This window comes from Seriola aureovittata, chromosome 7 (assembly GCF_021018895.1).
Source record: "Seriola aureovittata isolate HTS-2021-v1 ecotype China chromosome 7, ASM2101889v1, whole genome shotgun sequence".
In the NCBI taxonomy this organism is placed as follows: domain Eukaryota; kingdom Metazoa; phylum Chordata; class Actinopteri; order Carangiformes; family Carangidae; genus Seriola; species Seriola aureovittata.
Genome location: NC_079370.1, coordinates 20,181,096 through 20,205,210, shown reverse-complemented (window position 1 = coordinate 20,205,210; position 24,115 = coordinate 20,181,096). Strand labels below are relative to the sequence as shown.

General features: G+C 43.9%; 1 protein-coding gene across 7 annotated transcripts; it reads right to left on the bottom strand.

Annotated features, from left to right (window-relative positions):
* Positions 1 to 443: 443 nt before the first annotated feature.
* Positions 444 to 23,837, bottom strand: LOC130172161 (protein SOGA3-like). 7 transcript variants are annotated; one of them, XM_056380636.1, is made up of 13 exons: positions 22,721 to 23,836; positions 20,818 to 21,609; positions 20,360 to 20,584; positions 20,105 to 20,263; positions 19,441 to 19,512; positions 18,816 to 19,135; positions 18,466 to 18,625; positions 17,992 to 18,061; positions 17,242 to 17,788; positions 16,945 to 17,074; positions 16,457 to 16,511; positions 13,059 to 13,226; positions 7,823 to 7,959 (listed from the first exon to the last, which is right to left on the bottom strand). In XM_056380636.1, exons 2-12 carry the CDS (start codon positions 21,553 to 21,555, stop codon positions 13,135 to 13,137), a joined length of 2,568 nt encoding a protein of 855 aa, XP_056236611.1. In that variant the 5' UTR covers positions 21,556 to 21,609; positions 22,721 to 23,836; the 3' UTR covers positions 7,823 to 7,959; positions 13,059 to 13,134. The 7 variants fall into 7 exon arrangements, with proteins under 7 accessions (XP_056236610.1, XP_056236605.1, XP_056236606.1 ...); XM_056380637.1 differs by lacking the exon at positions 7,823 to 7,959 and having other exon boundaries at positions 13,091 to 13,226; positions 16,457 to 16,573; positions 22,721 to 23,837; XM_056380638.1 differs by lacking the exon at positions 7,823 to 7,959 and having other exon boundaries at positions 13,195 to 13,226; positions 16,457 to 16,794; positions 22,721 to 23,833.
* Between the last annotated feature and the right edge of the window lie 278 nt (positions 23,838 to 24,115).

Genomic DNA, 24,115 nt, shown 5'->3' with positions numbered 1-24,115 from the left:
GTCACAGAAATATTTATGTGCAGCATTTAACTGATGTTCAGAACTTATTAAATTATTGCTCCTTCTGCAGGCTAAAGAGTCCTGCAGTGGGGCTTGAAAACTGCACAGTGGTTGGCTTAGGTTGTAGCTCATGAACTAAATTGTTGGAGCTAATTGGAAAAAAAAAAATACAAGATACAGATGAAATAAGATGTTTGTCTACAGGGCTTCTTAACTTTTGAAATACCACTTAATAATATTCTCTTTACAACGTGTTATGTTGTAATAGGGCTTTCAGTCACACTTCACAAATGGGTTTAAGCTGCCTATAAAAACATTTTAAAAGTGTGAGAGAATTATTTGACAAATAAATCAGTTAAAGCTGCACAGTGAGACCAAATCACAATTACTGTGTCTAATACAAATGTAGATACTTGTGTGGGATGTGAAAAGAAGAGGACTGGTCAAGTTCTTATGTTTATTACACAAAAAGAACAGCAAAGGCATCACTTTCATCATGATATGATTCACCACTTTGACCCAAAAAAAAAAAAAAACTATACTACTCGGCTGAGTGTCCTGATCAGTGACCATTCAGAATTAGTAAAAGTAGAAAAAAGGCTTTTCAGTATTTTTTATAAGCATTACTTATGTTATGCACAAAAGCAGGCTCTCATGAGTGACGTTTAACATACATTTCGATCAGAAAACATCAGCTATGGGACAGCCAACACAAATGTCTTTACAAACAATGCATTTACTTTTCAAATCAGGAAAATGCATATAAAGAAACCAGCCTTTGGTACAAAGTTATAAAAAAGGAACTCACATTTTAATCTATCTGTTGATATCAAGTAAATGCTGTTTTTGCTTAATCATGAAACATATAAAGCCAGTCATGAGAATAAAGGAAAATGTTTTAGTCACAGGCAAGGTACAGTCCAGGCATGTACTGTAGGTAATATTCAAGAAGGCAGAAAACCAACACTGCTTTATCAGCACACTGAGAGTGATGCCAGGGGAAATCTTCTCCGCTGCCTTTATCTCTGAAACCAACACGATGCTGCATATTGTATACGTCACGTCATATTTTGTGCAAAAAGCACACAAAACATGTTGCACATGAAATACAAAACACAGTACATATTAAATACATCGTTCTGTATTTCAGTCTGTTGATGATTTGAATATGGGTCTGTTGTTGGTAAATCTGCAAGGCTACACTATTCAAGGCTAGAATCTAGACCTGAGCAAAGGATATCCATTCAGATGGTTGGCATGAATGAATGACACACTGGATGTGACTGTTCCTTTGGAAAGTGATGTTCTGACTGTCCTCTGAGGCTGTGCTTGATGCCTGGCAGGTTAATCAAGAGCATACTGCCGAATAACTCAAGCTGCTTCAGGTCCTTTACTTGCTCTCCTTGGTCAGTTAGGCTCCTCTGGATGCCATATACATTCTAAAGGTGAGTTCGTGAACTCACGACTAAAGTACACTTCTGAGTCTGTGGGTGTGGAGAAGCAGTCTGGGTTTGATATATACAACAGTACTGATGTAAAGAGAAAGTTCAGAGGTTATCACTGAAGGCTTCTGGTTGGTTCAAACACACGGTGGGGTGGAGATCAAATGATGACAGTCTCTATGTGAAAGGCATGTGAGAAGGTAAAGGAGGAAGTGTGTTTCTGGAGGGAGAAGGACGGCGGCATGACGGGGGTGGTAGAGGGAGACGAAGAGGTGGAGGAGGAAGAAGTGGGGGAGCGGCTGGCCCATCGGGAGGGGAGGCGGCGGTTGGCTGGACGGGCAGGCCTCGAGAAGTTCTTCTGGACGGAGGAAGAGGAGACACAAGACTCTTCGTTTTCCTGTGGAGAAACAAATGAATTAACATTTAGGATTATCACACCGTCCTGTCAACAATCAAATTCACACACACAGATACTTTACATTTTGTCACGTGCTCCATCTGTAGTCTTCTTGATCCTAGGGAAAACAACAGGCATATTTCAAACAGGAACATTAATGAATCCAGCACACTCATGTGAAAAGATCACACAAGTAGATCCCATTCCTTTTTGGTCTAGAGGAAAGCATCTGAACTGAAATACCTTACACGTGCTGCAGTTCTGCTGCCACTTACCAGCACCTCACAATCATCACATTTTATTTTGGACAGTGCTCCCCGATTGAGGCTAAACTAATGTGGTGCTTGTAATGACATTCTTTTCATGAGGTCAAATAAAATTGGCTTGATAATCGCTCCCACAATTTCCTTAACATTTGCATGACTTTAAAGCAGTGTAATCACTTCAGCTTTCTCATTTCCACGGTTCGACAAGGGCATTTAGTCAGCTGGCTTCTTACAGATACTTCTGTAATTACAACACAAAGGCCAGAAAAATACTTCCACTACGAGGCCCCATGGAAGGACTGAAAGATAAAAGACAAGTTGGTGAGGGTGATACACCTCCTGCCAAGTTTAAATGCTTTATATACCACACTGCCAGTTCCTTTTGTTCGGAGCCTTTAAGCAATGGAATGGCCCAGATGCCCAGATTATAATGGAGGCTTTGGCCTGCTTCTGTCTCTTAGCACATACCAGAAATAAACAACATTCCCACCGGAGCTGTCCTCAGTCAAGGGCAATTGCTTAGTATTTCATAGCGTAGTGGAACAGAACGAAATGTGCAAGTTCGTCCAGGTCCACTGGTGTAATTGGCCTTGGAAATATAGTTTGATTTATATTTTCGTCAAAACAAAATACAACTGACACATTTCCTTCCAACAGGGTGCCTCTGAAGTTATCATCAGTACAGTGAAAAGCACACCTGCTGCATGGCAAGGAGGGTGCTTATATGTGAAAGTGTGAATAACAGACTGTTCATCTGAGACTCTACCCACCTGCACTATAAGCTGTATCTCTTTCACGCCCATGGCAGTGTGGCTGAGCTGTGCATGTGTGGTGTGTGTCCTTGAGGTGTGTGAAGTCTGTGTGTGTCTCAGAGTAGGGGGTAAGGGCAGAGGGTCCATGTCCAGCATGTCCAGTTCTGTGATGTTCTCCTCCTGCCTGACACTAAGGTGAGGACTTGAAGTCGTCTCGCTCTGCTGGCTCTGGCTTTGCTGAGCCCGAGCTGCACTCTCATAATTCTTCAGAATCCTCTCCACTGCCCCGTAGTTGGACCTGGACCCTTCAGGCCGTGGGTATGCAGCCAGAGTGAGGGGCTTCCAGGGATGGTCATTCATCATTCGAGGCCCATGTCTGGAGGAGTCAGACTGGGAAGGAGGTACAGACACATGCCTTGGCTGTGCCTGGTGCCCTGGCTGTGTCATCTGTCTTTGTTTGTTCTCTGCAGGCGGTTGCTGGAGTGAGACACCCACTCTGGCTGGCTGAGGCTTTGCTCCTTGTGGATTCTCATTCTTAGAGCTGGAAACCTCCACATTCTGAGCTGGCTGGCTATTTGCAGGCAAGACAGGCTCAGAAAAAAGGGCCTCTGTGGCTGCTTTGTGTTGTGTTTTCCTGGAAGGACTGCCTGCTGTTTGAACTTTGTGCTTGACCTCAGAACGGCATGCAGGACTCAGAGAGGTTATTGTGGTAGCTTCCCTGAGTCCAACCTGTGACTGTTCAGGTGAAAGGTCACAAGGGATTTCTTGCTTTATTCTGACCTCTTGACCTTCAAAACCACATCTCATTCGCCTTGGTTGGACCTCGAGGTTCTGAATTGTGGAATCCGAAGTGGAGAGAGTGACTTCGGGATGCACACCCATAACACCAGTGGCGACATCAGTACAATGTGGCTGAAATTTGGTCTCCCTGGGAGGTAAAACCTCTTCTGGTGTTGTAAGGACTGGCTGGCAACCCAGAGAGGAGGCATCTGTTGCAGTAAAGCTGTCTTGTTCCTCTACACCACGGCCCATCTCAGCTTGAAACAAAGTTCTATTGAACTCAGCTGTTTTTTGTTCCAGCATTATGTTTCTCCTAGAGCCCTGGAGATTGGAGCTGGCAGGTGGTATTTCCAGAGAGGACAAGAGCAAATCTACAGATAATTCTTTGACGAGTGGAGGCATTTGTAGCTCAGGGTTATTTAAGTTATCTGAGCGCAAGTCTTTCCCAGCACTCAGTATGTTGACTTCAGAGACGCTTTTCTGTACTGTCCCATATGCAGACAACTTACTGTTACTGAACTTGCTTGCATCACAGGACCAGCGGCTGTGGCAGCAGCCCATATTACAGTGAGAGTTAGCAGGTACAGAGCATGATGCTACCACACCGTCTATTAAAACTTTTCCTTCATTTTCTTGTAGCATGGCCCCAAACTTCCGGACGATGGAGGGGCTGCTACACTTTTTGTCCACTAGAACACAGGGGCTATGGCATTTCCTCACTGTCGTCATGGGGGATTCTGGGATGTGGAGTTCTGTGTCTGGATGGGTAGGGCTGTTCATATTCCAGGAGGAGGAGCGAGGAGGGATGGGTGGAGCTGCTGCATCTATCTCAGAGAGTACTCCAGGGCTTGTCTGTGTGTCTCTGTAGCTGTCCGGCTCAACAGCACTTGTTCTCCAGGATTCACTTGGAGCTCTGTTGGCCTGCCAGGTGTTATCTGGTGACAAGGTGATCCAGTTTTCCCTTTCCAACGCCCGGAGGTCATCGTAGATCTGGCTGAGGTCACAGAGAGGTTCATTCACCTCCTCAGTTAGGCACTGGGATTCAGATCGATTCCTGAAAGGAATTAAACAGTAAAATGTTATTGTTGTCCACTTTAATTACTCCATTCACTTAAAATATGATTTTCAAAATCAATCTATGTAATATTTACATCTTATGACTAATTTCATTTGAGGCAATTTTTCCAGAGACACATGTTAACAAAAGATCTATTGCACTGAAATAAAAACGTGGTATTGAGATTATGTACATAAGCCCATCAAGACTCAGCAGGTAGTGATTATCATAGTTCCATATTGGTGCCAGGAAGTTAACATAGCAGTGAGGATTTATTTACCTCTTATCTCCGCTCTTCTTCCTGATCTCATCCTGGTAGCTACAAAGCTCCTCGCTTACACGTGCTATCTCCTTCAGAGCCTGAGACACAGAGAAGGGGAGACAGAGATACAAAGACACGTGCTGGATAGGATGCTGGACATTGCTGAGGAACTGTAAAAAAGAAATGGTGGGTCACGAGGATTCTCTCTTCAAACAAACTAAGGAATGCAAAGGCAAGTACAAGAACACTGATGATCAAACAACAAGTATAAGACAGCAGAGCAAAGAAGTAAGGACAAAGCAAGCGATGATAACCACACCATGTGTCTGTGTTGCATGTAAATGTAGTGCTTTTATCAAATATGAAAATTGTTTAAAAGTCTTACGGCATTGAGTGCAGTGGTGTTCTTCTTGTCACTGCCATAACTCAGCTCTGACCAAACAGGACTTTCTTGTGGCCTAACATGGAAGTTGTTTTCATTCCCTTTAGAGGCACTTTTCTGTGGAGCTGCTAGAAAAATATCATCCAGCTCTGTTGTATCCACAGCGTCCCTGCTATCATCAACACAGTCCTGCTGCCAAGTGCCTCTGGATCTCAGTTCATCCACCAGCACAGGTTGTGAATGGTCATTCTGAGTAAACTGACCACCAACATTAAATTCACAGAGGCTGTCAGCTGGGAAGCACGTAGGCTGGTCACTATCTCCACCACTACAACCACCACCAGTGATGTTTCTGTTGCGACCAAAGCCAGGAAATGGTAGTTGTCTGCTTGGTTCTGACTGACTGCTGCTGCTGAGCGGCTCAGAGCGGGAGTTATCACTGAGCAGACTGGAGCCTGTGCTGGTGCAACGTATACTGAGCCTATGCATAACATCATCATCGTCCTGCCTCCCACTGTCCGGTCCGGTCCCCTCTCGCTTGGCCCTCACTTCACAGTACAGCTGGTAATGGGAAGAAAAAATAGAGGTCAGCTTTTTTTTTCAGCTATACAGCAACAGTCTTACAATGAATGAAGCAAACACTGCCCTTTGTTTTTAAAATGTTTCCTTTTAAAGGTGCAGTTGGAGATTAGATTCTGGATTAATTGATCAAAATCAATATTACATTAAATAAAGTATCAGTCAAATATGCCAAATATGAACAAAAAAACTTTTTACTTAAATAGTGACATTTATCAGTGATATTATTCTTTAATCTATGAGATCACAAAGGTACATCTTAGTCAAAGTAATGTTTTCAAAGAGGCTTAGATTTTGAGACAAGAGCCTACATGATGACTGTAATGACTTTTACTTTTACTGGATGCTTAGAATGAGAGGATATATATGAGTCAAGCATGAAAAGCTCAAACAATATAAAGAATGTAAATGGCATCATTTGATTATACTAATGGCACTATCCTGCAGCTACTACTCCTGCATAATCAAAAACTAATATGGGATGATGAGAAGTCAGGCAAGATTTCTTAGCAACAAATCTTGTGAGCATATTTAGACCAAAGAGGATTTAAAAAAAACATCCAAGAATTCTTTCACATAAAATTGGATAACCTCTGGCCTGCTACCATAGACTCTCAAAATAGTAACTATTTCATGTTGACTGGGCTCCCTTCCCATCACGCAATGTCTAGATGGGACTTCTGCCTTGTAGCCTGCTTTATTCCTCTGCTGTTTTCCTCTCTCATTTTCTGGTCTCTAAGGGGCAAATGAGAGCCACATGTTCTTTTCATAGCAAATTGTTTCAGTGCCTTCGCACTCTGTCCAACTACTTGTGTATGGCTTCCTTCAATAAAAACATTTATCTGCTCTTCTGGGCGTGTCAGATTTTGATCTGCTGATAAACTGGGGCTTTGTCACCACCCATGCTAAACTGTCTTTCTTTACCTTTGTCCCTCCCTTAGGCTCATCAATCTGCTCTGAATTACTTCCCTGTGTGTCCTGTTACAGTTTATCCCCCATTTTAACCCAGCCAGCTGCAAAAGTTCCCATTAGGCTTGAAACTAATTTTTTATTATAAGTAAATCTGCTAAATGCTTGGTCAATGAATCGGTTTAATGTTTGGTCTATAAAATGTTTTGTCCAAACAACAACAACTCAAAACCCAAAATGATTTACTGTTAACTAAGGCAAGAAGATTCACAGTCATGTAGATTATCATGTAAATGTAAATGATACCTCTTGAGAAACCAATTGTTTCTATGTACTATGATTACTACTATTCTAACCGTTCACCAAAGTGAAAGTCCACTCCAGTGATGATTAAGACACAGACTGTATTAATCACTGCATCTGTCTCATTGACCAGAGGTCATATAATAGCAGCAGAACTCTTGCCCTCTTCCTTCCACTCCTTCTTTTCCTCGTACTCTGCAGCTGTGCTGATCAGGGGTATTGTTTTGACAGTGTTTATGGTTGAACAGGATGTGTAGGAGGGAAATGCAACACACTTAGTGCACAGGACACCGTATATCATACACAAGGTAGGAAAACGTCCTAAGATTGATTGAACAGTTAAATATGCATAGGACCTAAAAATATGGAAAAGTCTGGAATGTGTTTTACATACTTTTGGAGGTTTTCTTTAGTAATTTGTGTGGTTTACTTTTACCAAATCCAACATAAATTGAACCGTAAACACAAACCAAATCATCAAACCTTGACAAAATGCAGATATATTCTCATTCAACCACACAACTTACCTCTTCTATTTTCCTCTGCATATCTTTCAACTGGCTCTCCCACTCCCTCCTCTCCACGTCAAACCTCTCCAGCAGCTCGGCTTTCTCCTTTAACCAGTCCCTCTCATTGTGCTCCAGGCGATAGCGCAGGTCCATGGCTGTTGAGTGTGTGTCTGCCAGGAGCCTTCGCTGCTCTTCCCTGTCCCAGCGGAGGGATGGGGACTCACCGCGCTCGTCTCGAGTGCTCTGTAACGCCACAGAGCCAGGACCTGCTGCTGACTGGACCCCTCCACTCACCAACCCAGAACCCTCTCTAGCCTCCAACTGGAGAGAAAGAAACAGACAGCGCAAGCAGAGAACACAGAGGAGGAGAAAAAAGGGAGCAGGGAAGGGAAAGAGTGGGAAAGGCAGTGGAGGAAACAGTCAGTGTTGATAAAGGATAGATTGCAGTTGCAGAAAAAGAGGATGAGAGCCAGATGCCGGCAAGAAAGGTAGGAGTGAGAGACAGTTAACAGTGGAATTAAGAGAATGAAGGAGTGGCAGGAAGAGAAGGTGGAGGAAGTGGGGGAATAATGCACCATGGGGACGAGTGTGAGTGGGTTCAGAGAAGGGAAGAGGGAGAGAGGAGACAAGAGTGAAAGATTAAAATATCCTGTAAGAACTCACACACAGAGATCATAGGTTCAGAGGTCAGGTCTCTTTTCTGTGGTACTTCACTAACTAACAGGATACAGTGCAGGATATGGCAGATTCAAGCACAGCAAAATATGTCTGCAGAGGATGCATGTGGTCTCATCTGGTCTCAGGCAGATGATACTCTGGTGCACCAGTTTTTAGAGAAACATCGATTAATACAAAGAGGCTCTCATAACATAATTTAGGCTAAAACTCTTATTCCTTTCAACAGGGACATTATAAAAATGCCAGCTGTATTATATTCAACTGGACATTTTTGTTTTACTGACAATATTAATGAGTTCAAAGACCTTTTTCACTGAAATACCCTGGGCATTTCCCCTGGGAATTTCACTGTTTTAGCACCAAAACCTTGAGCCAAAAACACAATATCAGTTTATTTAGAATGAAAAGAAATGATTCTACTACAAAGTCAGACTCCAGAGTTCACTGTTAAAAAAAGAAGCTTAGAAACTGACCAAATTTGATAACATCAAAGATTTAAGTCTTGGTAGTCTCTAGATAATCTGATATGTCCTCTACAAAGGAAATTCTTTGATGTAGAGAATATCCTCTTTCAAAGTACTTAAGAATAAGGGTGTGTTTTACATAGATCTGTGCATTCAGTGGTAAATATGAACATTTCTGTTCTCATAAAAACAGGGGGGGGGGGGGGGTGGCTTTGGAACTGTAAAGAGCCCAAGACAACGCCTGTGCATGTGCATATATGCTTGTGTCTCAGTGTGTGTGCGTGTGTGTGCATGTGTATGTGTGTGTGAGTATGCATGTGTGCATGGAGCGTATGTTAGAAAGAGGGAGAGAATGCAGCACAAGCATGCCAGAGTGTGCCTTCTTACAAGCCTCGGCCATGGTGCTATTTCTGCCTGTGGCCTGGGGTCAAGAAATTATGGTGTAGGAAAACAGGTCAACCCTTTCTGTCTGCCTGTGGCTCTTCTCAAAGTTCTCCACAATTACAGATGGATGATGATGGGTGCTGTCCACAGTCTATTTAAACATCCAAATGCAAACAAATAGTGAAAGTGCAAAAACAAGATGGTTGGAGTCAAAATAAAAGAGCTGAAGACGTTTTTATTGATTAAAAACAGCAAAGCCAAGCCATCTGTTTAAAGGGAGTTCTGGAGGAACTGAACATGCAAACAGGGACACAGGTTCACAGCATCACAGCCAGCTCAGGGAATACACACTCATGCACACAGACACGACTTAAAATCAGTCTCAGGGAGCCATCTCAAGCTACTCTTGATTACCCTGGCTGCCACCGTATGGCACAGGGTATATAAAGGTGACTGTGTCACCACGGTGACCCACTATAAATAGCGGACACACAGCCTTGTACAATGTCACATTCCTAGGGGAGGTGGAGAGATGAGGTAAAGGGAGGAGGGGAAGTTGGCTGCTAAGGCAGAGTGAGATGTCTCCTAGCTGCCAGCAACTTTCATAAATCAGTGGCATGCAGAGAAATATGCCTGGAAATATCCAGACTAAAACCTCTGCCTGGGACCTTGGATGCTTGCTTGGTATTTGGTGGTAGACGTGACCAAAGAGGATGTGGAAACACCTTACAGTAGTTACATTCACAGCCTACTGTGGAAAATGGGGTGTCAATGAAATCGAGAATAAAACAAGCATGCAACTGTTGACAAGCTATGCTGATGCTTTATAGAATCACTTTAATTAGAGCCTATAATCTGGTATCTGGTATAGCAAATGTATGACATACAGTTCCAACCAAGGCAAAGTCAAAATGATGCAATTGTTTGGCTATACTGTTTGTGATACACAGCTCCAGTTTCTCAAAGAATCAAATGACCAACAAATGGATGTAAACTAACTGCTAACCACAGCTAAAACAATATGGAAAAATAAGTAAGGCATGGACATTTTATACATTAAATTCAATTTATAAATGTAGCAGTTCAGTCTGTGGATTTAAACAGACTCTCTTGGTTAAAAAGGGATAATGAGGACTTCATCAGGAAGAGAAGCAAATGCTATTTCACTCACAGTTTCGCATAAAAAACAACTTCAAAATTCCAACTCAGTGGACCCATTTCCTTAAGTACACACCACTTCTTTTGACTACCACCACCGATTCACCAACTCCAGGTTTGAATACACTTGGCTGTTTGGATAATCCTCTGCAGTATTCTGTCCCTCACTCTGACTGTGTGCTACTGTGCTCAAAGTCTCTCATCAAAGTGCATTAATGAACAAACAAAAGCAATAGCAGTGGAATAATAAGTTTATTACAGAAAACTGCCAGAATAGTTCAGTGTAGCTCTCAGACTGTATCGCAAATTCACTTGATTGCATCAAAGGGCTCTTCTCAGGCATACCTGCTAATTTTACAAATACTTTCCAGCTCAGAGCTATTCTGGATAGACATCTTTGTCAGCATTCAAACTGCCCTTACAGTTACCTTCTACCTCTTCAGCACCCCCTGTTTTCACTCTGCCTGAGCTAAAAATGAGCTCTCCTCTGCACTGGTACAGTGAAGCCAACATGTGGAAAATGACAGAGGAGTTTCTCACCCATGTTGAAATTGTTCACATGTCACTTCAAAATGATATGGAGTTACACGCACTCAGCTCTGCTGACCGCCTTCCACTGAATTGCATGCATTCTTGTCTATTTTTTATGCTGTTTCCAAACCTCTGAATCACCACAAACATCTGATTTGTTCAGCAATTAATATATAATTAAAGTGAGGTGAAACAAAATGACAATTCAGTCTGCTTATCAGGCTACTGTTTTAATGTTCTGTCAAAATCTAGCTTTAAAAATTGTGAATTACATGGATTGTAAAAAGTATGACTTCAGCAATCTGGTCTAAAATCGACACCCAAATTACATGTAATACTACTTTCTTGAACAAATAGACACATTTACTTTAAACTGCAACATGAGGGCAGGTTGAAGTCTATAAATTAGCCATTTGATTACAGAGCTGTAAATGATTTCAGAAAACTTGACTTGATGTATTTTGAACCTCATGAGTAGCCTCAGATTAGCACTTGGTAAACATGTACCCAGAAGTATAAACTATGGCAGGATGTGGCATCAGGACAAAACAACTTTTACAATGGAGCTAACCCCACCCACTGTGGCTTTACTCCAAGTCATTTTGCTAAATTAATATAAACTGTCTACGCGCTCCATTCAAAATTACTGTACATTTTGAATATTCACACACACGTAGACAAAGATAGACTTCCATGAGTTTGAGACCACTTTCCCATGGAAGGGAATGGGACACACATGGGATCAGACTTTTGGACCCCAATGTATATAAAAAAAGAGACATTGAGACACCTCTCCTGTCCCAAACAAAGCATCCTGATCTCCATGATTCTCCAAACTCGACTGTCTCTAACACAGATGTCTCACATGTACATCAGCATCTTGGCATTCATCAGTGTGTGTGTGTATGTGGCATCATGGTATAACCTCCTGCAGTACATCAAGCCTTGTCTCCCACTGCTTCACTGGGCTTTTCAAAACACAAAGCAGAACAGTAAACGTCTGCTTTTATAAGACTCTCCGTCAACCACACTGTGAGAAGGCACAGAGCCAGCAGGACAAAAAGAGAAGAGCTGAACAGTAACATTGTGCCATCTACTCACACAGAGGGAATTATATTATGGTCGTCTACAGTATTGTACAAGTGTGTGATCTGGTAACGCCATGTTACTGTGTTGCATTTCTGTGTCATCAGTAGTCTTGTCCAACTGCTTTTCAGCATCATTGCACCACCTTGTTCATTTCCAGCACCATGTTGTGGAATTCTTGAGCTTCATCACTTCAGTCATTGATTTTTTTTAGTAGCTAGAAGCGAGAGCTGTGTGCGATGAGTGAATGCGTGACCAATCAGTTTTAAGTCTGTGATAGGAATCATATGAGGTTCAACTGGCAAATAAAGATACTGTCACCACAACATCACAGAAAAACTAGAGTCAGCGCACAGACAACGCCAACTCTGAACAAAGTTCACAGAATCAAAACTTTTCTCTTTTTTTAAACTCAACAGTGAACAAGTCTGATTAGACTTTTCTAGTCTAGGCCAACCAAATAAATCCATCCTCTGATATAACCAGAAAAAAAAAAGCTAAATCCCTAAAAGCCACATTGCTTTGAAGAATAACTATGCACGGTGCTTCAAGTGATCTGTGCAATGCCTGATACAGCATGGCACTGGTATGCACACTTAACCTTGTATTTTCTCCCCATTTCAAGAAACACTTCACAGTAGCTGCCCATGGTAAAAAATAGGTTAACGTTTCATCTGTTGAGAGAAAGCTGTTAAAAGCCAAACTGGGTGTCTATGTCTGGCTGAGCGGGGATAACTGAGTTTGTCTCCTCGGTGCAAATCTTTTGTCTAAGCTGAGGCTTGAGTTGGATGGATGCCAGGTTGACTTATCACCCTGCCATGTGGGTGGCAAACGTGGTATGCCCAATTTACACCAAACTGTAAGCCAGATATACAAAGACATGAGAAAATATACAAATGTGATATAAGCTATAGAGAAACTATTAAAATGAAACATCCTTTATGTGCAGTACAGTAGTTAGATTTCTCTTTGTTGTTGGATAACTGAGCTCATACTGAGCATGCACCTGCACACACGAAGAACTATATATAAAGTAATGCATACATTGCTCTACTAACTCACACACAAACAAACCCTACCTAAAGCCCCAAACATCCTTTGTTGTCATCCCTCACCTACCTGTGCAATCCTGCATTTGAGCTCAGCCTTCTCCAGTTCCCAGGCACATCTGTCTCTGGTGTACTGCAGCTGGAGCTCACTCCTCTTCTCCTCCTCTCTCTTCACCTCTGCCTGCACTTCCTCCAAAACCGTCTTCAGGTCCAGCAGAATCCTCCTGTTCTCCCCTCCCTGCATGGAAACACAGTTGCCAGCAGTCTTGTCAGCCAAATAAGCCAGATGAATTGTGTCTGCTTTCCCAAACAGAAGTTAGGCTATAGCATTGCACTTCCAACTATGTAACTAAAACAATCACTGATGAACTAAGAAGGAATAAAATTGGTGCTTGAGTATCAAATTAACAAATTTTTCATTTAAAGCACTGATTAATGTCGTGCTATTATTATTATTATTGAGTGCGATTGACAAACTCCAGTTTCCCATATACCAACATAATTAGTACAGAAAAAAAGATTAGGCTACATGCTTTGAGAACCATGGACGAACTCGTGCCCCACACAAATCTATATATATAGCTTTCACAGGGGTGGTAAATAGTTCCAATTACTTGTATGTCAGCCACTTCTCTCAACAATGACTCCTTCTCACGCATCCACTCTTCCTTGTCCTGTACGTGTCGCTTTTTCAAATCCTCAAATTTCTTTTTAAGCCGTGTGTGATGTGTTTGCTGCTGCGGCTGGGCTTCGGGACCCGGCCACATTTGTCCCCTTAGGATCTCAAGCTGTGTCCCTGGTTCACCTTCTCCTCCACCCGGTGAAGCACCGAACTGGGACTCGTAGATTTGACTGAAGACGGTGGGCGGAGAGGAGATCCTTCTCAGCGGACTGCGGGTTTTGCCCCTACCTCTATCTGCCCTATCCATCCTGGAGCACGGCACAAACTCCCATCCCTGAGACGGGACGTATCCCCCGCCAGCACCGCCCCCACCATGCAGCCCCGAGCCGTTCATAAACGCACTCCACATTTCTCGAGGGCATCAAAATAAATCATAACAAAAACAATTTTATCAGCTAAAAATTTTAGAAAATGGTGGACCAAGCTGTTTTGTATGTATCCATTTCTGCATAACCTGAATTAATTTTTGACACAGATCAGCATACTTTTAGTTCAAACTGATTTTCAGTTGGTGGCCGGTGGCATGGGCTAATGAAAGCGCCAATTATCCAAACCCGGCCGAATCACCTGTCGGCCACACAGCAGCACTCAGGACGGCGGTCACCGCAGTGCTCATACAGGAGACGGGACAGGACGCTGCTTTGGTCCCTTCCATATCTTCACAGAGACAAGGTCAAGAAGTCGTTCCTCGTGCCAAAGTCCCCCATGCTGTCCTCCTCACTGCTCCACCCGTGCGCTGCTTTCCTTTTACATGTTTGCATCCAAACCCCAGGACGCACTGTGTCGTGTCCCTGCCCTGCACAGAGTCGTCGTAGGCGACAATCCAGAGCTGGCGAAGACAGACACCCAGTAACCACTCCGACGCGAATGGGAGAAGATCCCAAAAATATCACGGAGCGCACTGATGTAAGAGCAGCGGAGTATTTTTACCCCCCTAGTAACCATGAGTTTATTTTCCTAAAGCCAGAAAGCTGAAGCGGAAAGGCTGCGGACCAACATCCATTAATCAACACCGGGTTGCCCTAATTACGTGGCAAGATACCACCTTGCGCTGTATCCATGGCAACAAATCAATTAGCACATCCACGCCGTGGTAAACTTATAGTCAAAAACAGCTGTGTGCAAACAGTCACTCATTTTAGAGACAACAAACCACTTATTACGACCTGGGCGCAGTAATGGTCTTGCAAAAATAAACAGTAGTTGTCTTACCTTGCCAGTAATAAAAGCGAGTGTGTGTACATTTAATCTTTTCTCATCCGTGGCAGGACTTTTTCCAGCCTTCTGCCATTTCTCATCTGCTATCATAGCAATGGATCATAGCACGGGATGGGAATGACTGTCACGAGGAAAGGAAGAGGGGTGGGATTTTATTCATCTTGATTTGAGATGATAACACGTTGCCACTCAGCCTGTACAGTAGCCTGTCTAACATCAGTAATTCGTAAGTATAGGCTAAGGAACAGTCACGCACGAGTTCGCTTTCTACACTAAACTTGTTATGTTCGCGGTTTTCTAGTGTCAGTTTGAGTAAAAATGTTCAGCTCGAGCGCAGAAAACTACCAAGCACGTGCCACTGGGCTGAATAACAGACCCTTACCTCTTCTTATGATCCTGAATGTTGCAATCAATGTCCTCCTTCAAAAACAGCCACAAGAGCCCACATTTGCACCAGCAAAGTAGCTGAAATGTAGTCTGGATCGGAATGCATTGGCTTAGTTAAAAACAACTGGAGAGCGACAGCCTACAGCTGAAATGATGCATTCATTAACGGGAATAAAACCCCTCTTTTTCTTTCTCTCTCTCTCTCTGACTCTCTCACTATCCACAGCTGGCCCTAATATGTGACGTAAAACATCCCACCGGTGGGATGAAAGAAGTGGACCGGTTCCGCCTCCATCCTGGTGGTCAGATCCGTTGGGTTATTGAACTGATCCAACATCAGCACATTTGTGGCTTGAGTTTAAGACCCACCCAAGGGCAATGTTACACACTTCTGAATGTCACACAACCAAAATCCAAATGTGGGTAAAATGCCATTGCTCCTATCATATTTCCCATGGACATCTGGATGATTTGACATGCTGACATCTTATCATGGCTCAGACAGTTTAATTGCCTAAGAAGAACTTGCAAGAGAAATAGGCCCTATGCCTGCAATATCAGACCGTGTGTATGGGTATCAGTGTTATTATTAAGTGTGTGTACATTGCCCTAACAGTCATGACACAAACAGTATTTACAATGCACACAGACCTGTTTACTGCTGCTGTCATGTGAAAACCTCATAAATACAAAGTAGGTTAATGGTTGAGTGGGTAAATATTTTGACCTTTGGCCATTCAAAACGTCACCTGATAAATAAACAAGAATATGGTGCACAAGCCACAAATACCTGCTTTTTAACTAGATATTTGTACCTGTTAGCAATATTACAGATTCTTAGCACTTGCAATGGTAACATTTTTAAATCTACTTAAAGGCCCTTCCCACTCACACAGGTGTTTTCAGTTATTGTGGCTCATTAGACATCAGATTGGGCAGATTGAAACTGGACTGAACTAATCACTAGTAAGAGTGAAAATAGTATAAACTAACAGGAAAGTGAGACAGATGTCAATCAAGCACAGTCGGTACACACCTACACAGTCCTGAGAAGCCTCTAATTTAGCACACTAAGTGAAAACACCTATCTGGGTGTGTAGGGCCTTTGAGACTGTAGCATTTAGAACTTAGATTGTCTGCAAAGAGCTCAGTACTCACATCCAATTTAACGACATACTCACCTAATACTCCACTGTCGCTGCACGGTGTTCCCTCTCCAGTAAACGCTGAAAGCATCTGAGTACATGTGTGGCTTGGGTCATATGTGGAAAATGATAATGTCCTGTACCTTGAGTGACCTTGTGACATGTGATGTGTTCAACATAACAGTACTGAAATTAATGAATAAGTCAAAAAATAAGAAAAATAAAAAATAACGAAAAACATAATATGATACTGGGTGTGTGCTTCACAGAACAAAGAACAGGGTGAAAAGGAATACCAATTTAAAGATGGTGGCATAAGAGAGTGAGGAAAACAGAACAAGAATGAGGATCAGCAAAATAATGGGCTGAAACATCTTGATGGATGACATAATGAAAAAGGGGGTAAGAGGAAGTGAGAGGCAGATTGATAAGTTAGATAAGCGTATATTAGACAAGACAAAAATCACTAATCATCAGTCATTGAAGTGTGGAGAATCCATTTGTATATTTTTGCATCAGCTTACAGACAGCGGCTCCTCTGCCTGTTTATCCTCCTGCTTGGGGACATCCAGCCGGTCTATGAAGGTCTGCAGCTCCTTCCTGAAGGCTTTCATCTGGGCGTTGATGCGATACAGCAGCTCATGCTCTCTGATCCTGGTGAGCACAGATAGAGAATGTTTGGTCTGAATTAATGATTTAATAATTCCAAAAATCATGCAAACTGTTTTCTCAAAACAGTGACAGTCCACTGCACTACAACTGATCACTTGAAATAACTGTAGTTACGAAGAAGGGTGGGCTGTTTTTGATTTCTTTATTACCTGCCACCTTCTTCATCCTCATCCAGCCTGGCAAACAGCTCTCCGTTGGTGACGTATACTCGGGCCTCAGCGATGATAGTGCTGGTGTCAGCGATGAGCCTGTCGATGGTCCGACCCAGCCTCTCCGCCTCTATGCGGATGTCTATCATCTGCTGTCGGTCCTTCAGGCTTCTGGCTAAAAAACGGCTGTCCACAGGTGAGTAAAGGGAGCGTGTCGGGGTGAGGCAGCGGATGTTCCTCACCTCATCTGAGTCACTTTCCCCTCCAATAGGGCCCTCGCGCTTGCGGTGGGGCGGGAGGAGGCGAGGGGAGGAAGCTGAGGCCGAGGGGGTGTCATCGTCCCGTCCTCCGTCGCTCTCTGCGTCACTGTCCCGCGGGCTGCCACGGATGCCCAGGTGGGAGGCCAGGTCATAGCGCTGCATGTTGGAGAGCAGCACTCGGTTCTCGTACTGGAGCTGCATGACTTTGCCGCTCAGTTCATTGATCTGCAGACGCGCTGCTTTCAGCTCCTCCTGGAGGGCCTCCACTTTAGCGGGGTCAGCTCCTCCTGGGGTTGAAACAAGGTAACAATGAAAAGTGGAACACTTCTGTAAATGAGACTTTAATGTGCAGATCCTGGAGGCTTAATGAAACTGATATATTAAGCTGAAAGAGAAGAGAAGAAGATACTCCTTGTTCTGCAGTGCAGTTGTACCATCTCCTGCAACGATGGCACATTGAAAGACAGTGGAAAATGAAAAACAAACCAACCTCCTCCATGTCTCGATCCAGCTTCATGGGATCCAGCCTTGTACTTCAGTTTATTGAGTTCATTTGTCACCTTAAGAAAAAAACTGAATGTTATTCCCATCTTTGTTTGGTATTGTGTGCATGTTTAGTTCACACACTTGTGTGAGGCTTAGATAACAGCTCGTTTTCATAAAAGGCCTGAAAGTCATTGATGATACTAACAATAGCAAAAGATTCACAGAAAAGAGGAGACACCTAAAAATGACATCTTACGTCACTGAAATTACAGCAGCATTGTGCTGCCTAATAATATCAGAAAGCCAGAAAGCTAGATAGCAGTCCCAGATGGAGAAACTAAAGTAAACTATTCCTGTACAATCATATTTAATGAAGCAATTAATGTATGTGCAGTTGTTTTGTCTTTGGATATTGACACCAATGCAATGGGCCTGTTGAGGAAATCCGGCCTTTTTTGAGTGCAACTAAACGACCTACCTTTTTGTTCTCTTCTTCCACATCTGCTAAATTCCTGCGAAGAAGTTCTGCCTCATCTTCCACCAGCTGAAGCTGCTGCCTCAGCTCTGACAGGGCCTCGCCCTGCTCCCTGCACTGTTGACCTCCAGTGCCAGAGCCGTCCACTCCTGCTGCCGCCATACTAGACGAGGAGGGTGAAACGCATTGATGACAGTCAAGTTTAGTTTTTTTGCCCCCTCTTTTCTTTTTTCCTTGTCACAAATGACAGATTTTATTCTCCCAAATGCTTTTCCTTTCCAAAACAACTGTGACTACATTTCAAACAAAAACTGTTTTAACCATCAAGAATCTGATGATTGAATTCACAGTACCTGTCCTCCCTCATGTCGTCCAGCTCTGCCTTCAGTCCCCTGTTCTCCACCTCCAGCTCCACAATCTTCCTCCCCAGGATATTCGCCTCCTCCTCCACCAGGCGCAAGCGGAGCTTCAGCTCTGATTCGCGAGTGGTTGGAGGCCCCCCAGCCTCACCTTTAGGCAGAGGGCTGTCCACGTCCCCGTAGAAGGAGCGGTACTTCTGCAGCTCCTGCTCCAGTCGGTCCTTTTCCTTGTCGATCTTTGCCATCTTCTTCCTCATCAAGATGGCTTCCTCCTTGATGAAGGCTAGTTGGCATTTCAGATCATCATTTTCTTCCTATAAACAGTGAAGAGAGTTTATTTATTTGCTGAAAAGAACATGGACAACACTAACAATGTAGTTTAAAAATTGACATTACTGAGAAATGTTTAATTGCCTCGTCATATATTGTAATGACCTGATGGTCATGTTTTTCTTTAATATTACCTTCACTCACTTCAAATTATGACTCTTTGATGTTTCATTCTGCATATTCCATGTTGTTTTTAATTTGGAAAGTGCATTGGAGAACAACTTTTATTATTAACCATCTCTGTTGTAGCTAATAGTTTTATAATCTAATAAGGTAAATGCTGACTCACCTCGACTGGGGTCTGTGGAGTCTTTCTCTCTGCTTTCTGTCCATCCTTACTTCCTTTTCTCTTCAGTGAGAGCTGCAGGAAAACAGTGGTTACATCAGCAGCAGCAGCAGCTCACTGTTTTCTCACTGAAGCCAGTGATATCATCCAGATTTATGGAACACTCAAGGCTCAGTAATGGAAAAACAGGACCGCTTGATGTCACCCTCAAGAACATTTCTGGTAAAATGTTCAAACTCAGATCATGGTGCTCTGAGTGTGAGTAAAAAAAACACCCACAAAACTAGTATTTGTAGATTATTGTTTGTGTGTAAGACTGAGCAACTCACAAATCATAAGTCATAAATCTGTTATGTTACTGTGCGGCGGGACGGTGGGAGCCGCTTCACTGACTCTGCTGGTGTAGTGGACACTGATTAACCAGCATTATTTATGGCTTTGGGAAATATTTTCTCTTTTAAACTAATACGATTTTCCAACCGGACTGTATATATGCTGTATTCAATTTTAACTCACACAAAAAATCATCTACAATAACACAGTAGCTTTCAAAAACACAGTTTAGAAAGAAACCTAACATTTGCAATGGTTCAGACAACTATTTACACTATCCAAGCACCCAGGCACGGAGAGGTGACACAAACCAGTGCACACCACCACCCCTCACCTCTTTGGCTTTCTCCAGCTCGTTCTGCAGGGCCTGCTTGGTGACCTCCACTTCTATCAGCTGCTGCCTCAGCTTCTCATTCTCCTCCTCTGTCTTTGTCCTCTTCTCCTCCACATTCTCCAGCTCATGGTGCAGACGCACAGACACATCCTTGGCCACCTGGGAGAGGGACGCAGACAGAAGGAGAGATAGAAGTTGTTATTTATCATGAATATAGAATACAACAGAATGATGCCCAGCCTTCCGCAGACTTACCTTCAGGTCTTGCTCCAGACTTCTGAGCAGCTCCCCATCCACCTGGCCACTTTCTGTGAACCGGAGCCTCTTCCTCTCGGCCTTCTTAAGTCGGTATTGGAGGATCCGGCAGTTCTTGTTGGCTCTCTCCAGCTCTCTGCGCATGTCCTGCAGCTGGCAGGCGTCCTCCTCATAGAAGGTGTCCCGCATCTCATCCATCTCTGCCCGCATCTCCTCGATTTCAGTCTAACAAAACACGGAGGATAATGAAAATAATTAAATCCCACCGTGGGGAAATTGGTCAGAGCCTTTTAAAAACACCCTGTTCGAAACAAAACCTGAAGCTATGTGCAGCAGTCATTGTGCAGCATGTATGCAAATACAACAGGTGCGACTATTGCGCACGCTCACATATGCAAGCTCTAATTAGTCTATAAGGAAATTGAATTGGTCAGACTTGTAATATGTAACCTGCTTACCTTAAGATCCTCGTTTTCATCCTCCAGCTTCTCTATCTCGTCCTGCAGTCTCTGGTCTGGCTGTGGAGCCGGCTGTGGACTGTCGGGCTCGGGGGACAGCTCCGGCTCTGAGGCGGGCGGAGACGCTGATTTCGCCTGCATCTTTGTCCCTTTCTTCCCCAAACTCTTATTCAAGTGAAACTGTATGAGCTCGGATTGCAAGCATCCCTCCTTCCAGAAACCAGGCCCGCAGCCTACTGTGCCTTTGGAGCTCTTCTTGTTGCCGCTCGTCGCCGCAACGGCCTCCCCTCCTCTCGGATTTTTGCTCCTCAGTTTGGGGGATTTGGATGCGCAGGGCTGGTCGGAGACGACGCGGTTAGGATCTGCTCTGGAGGGTGAGGGGGCATCGGCGGCAAGGCGGGGCGTGTCTTCTGGTGTCGCCGCCGCCGCGGGCCTGCTTTGGGTTGGGTTTTCAGCACCAGTAGCCTGGACAGCAGCCGCGCCTTTGGTGGCAGGAGCGCCTCCGGCCTGCCGCTCCCTGCCTGTGGAAACGGGAGAGTGACCTCGGCTGCTTCTCCCTCCCCCTCCTCCTCCACCACCTCCTCCCTGCTTTGACGTGATGAGCTTTGACGAGTTGCTGCCCTTCTGTGTAGCTTTAGATCCGCTGTCTTTGAGCCCAGCCGGAGACGACGACCGCTGCTGCTTTCGGCTGCTATTGTCTGGCTGCCGAGACGAGTCGGCAGAGGATGGGTTCATCATGGTGTCAAAGGATCAGCTCATCCTCAGCAACATCCATACCCTTCACCAGTGTCCCTGTAGTTTGAAAACAATTGCTTTTTCAAACCTAAAGCCTATAAGAGATGGGTATGATCTCACAATAATAAAAGGTTATCATCCAAAAAGTCCAAGTTTGTCACTTGGAATATAGCCTACTGAAAACAGATGGGGAATGGGCTGGTTATCCATAAAACATGGACTCCAGGAGGCGTCGCGCATTTTACATGGAGCTTTTTGGGTAATTAGGCTAGTGGGAGTGGAAAGCACCCACAGACAGGTAGGGCTACGTGATTATGCAGTCGGCCATCCAGAACCTGTTTGATGAGATGTGTTTGAGATCAGCTGCAGCTCGGGCAATTAGACAATCCACATTAGTGTCATGTGCGCTGCCCAGAGGGCAATGGACTAGAGAGAGAGAGAGAGAGAGAGAGAGAGCGAGAGGGAGAGAGAGAGAGAGAGGGAGAGAAGCCAATGTCGGTGGCTGTATAACCTGAAGCAGCAGCCAGCCAATTAAACCGCGCTGCTTGTACCGTTGACAGTGAGCAGGTTCTGAGTGGCCTCTGATCTGATCTTCCACCTGCCCAGTAGAGACAAAGGATGATCCAGTCTCTTGATACTAGATGAGCCACTTCCAGGATTATAAGAGTAGTGAGAGAGCCGCTTCCTGTCAGCCATCATCTAACTCCTCATTTCCAACAAGCCCGATGACTCATTGTGGATGGAGGCAGGTTGCATCCATAAAAGTGTCCGAAGCGACGGGCAAAACATTTCTTTGACCTACTGCACAGGTGGCACAGTTTATTTATTCTCTCTTTTGTCTCTTTGGTTTGAATCGCGGAGAATCGACAGCCACACTCTCTCACTCTGTGCTGATTCAATGGAGAATTTTAAATTAGACTAAACAAGGAAACAGCTCAGTGTGGACTCCTTTACTGCCCGGAGTGTTTTCTGGCTACATATAAACAACAAGAAGCAGCAACAGTAAATCAACCCACCTTGTAGGCCTGACAGTAGAGAACAGAATGTGGACCACAGTCTCTCGTTTGTCCTTCGCACCGGTTACACTTGTCACATTAACTGAAAACAAACGCCTGTGTGCTAAGGAAAAATGGATTATCACCTGGAAAGCTTCAAATGAATTTCTTACCTTTGCTGGCTGTTTTTGTCGGATGCTGAAGGGTGGTGGTGATGGGGAGGCAGAAGGGATGCTGACTCTAGCGCCTCCCGACCACCAAGCAACCTGTTTCAATATTCATGACATTACATCATCGCCAGGGAGGGAGGGACGGGGCTGCACGGAAACGAAGCTGCGCGCAGCAGGCTGCTCTCATTGGAAGAAGACAGGATGCACTCTGTCCTCTCTCTCTCTCTAACTCTCTCTCTCTTTCTCTAACGCTCTCTCTCTCTCTCTCTCTCTCTCTAACTCTAACTCTAACTCTAACTCTCTCTCTCTCTAACTCTCTCTCTCTCAACAGTGATTGGATGTAGCCATTGCTACTTTAAGCTCACCTTGTATTCAGCCATTTGAACTGACCTTGAGTATTTGGACTTGAATTGAACACTACAGAGAATGGGACTGTTCCAATACTTTATAATAAGCAGTTCTTACCATTGGCACATGCATGCCCATGCACTTCATGCCAGGAAGACAATATGGCTGAGACCATGTCTAATGACCATTATTCAACAGCTGTCGTTGAACCAGAGAAAGTGCAGCATATTTGTCAAGAGATTTTCAGCTCATAGAGGAAGTACAGTTACTTACAGTAGCTTTCGTCCCCATCTAAAGTTTACAATAATGCATGGCCCTGTGCTAGACTTCCTGCTTGTCTTTGTTTTAACACACCGTAAGAGGCTATTCAGATATTTGACAAACTCAAATCAAGCACACATTAAAAGGCTGAAATGTGGCATGTTATTTGCTCATATTTGGACAATTATTTGACTTTGGTTCAATCATCAGAAATGACTCATCCTTTTGTGGCTTGGATTTCAGTGAAATATGCAGTGTGGTCACAGAGGTTCTTGCTTGAAAGCTGCATGGCTCTGCTTCAAAACATTGAAAAGGTTGGTAGCTCCAGTATTATTGTTGCTTGGCCAGCGCCATCTTTCTCCCTCGCACACACAGCCCCAAACTGAAGCAGCTGGAGCACAAAATTCTCCCACAAATGCCCCAAAAACATTTGTCAAACAATTTAGTGTCTGGAGAGGGAAGAATAGGCCTCACAGCGCTTAATGTTGTCAGGGGATAAATACATTTCATTTGGAGTTCTGCCTGCTAACTAATTTCTCCCAGAATTTGTTTGAATCTGTGTCTGTTGTCAGGAAATGGAAATGTGAAATTAGAAAGGATTTGGTGTGAAAACAGGTTCATGTGTGTGTGTGTGTGTGTGTGTGTGTGTGTGTGTGCGTGCGTGTGTTTCCATTGGAACTAGTTACTGAGGATCATTTATTCTGTTTGGAAACTGGCCCCGATTCTACTGGGCTCTTCATAAAGTCAAGGCATCTTTGATTGCATTATATTGCACAGGGCCAGAACCAT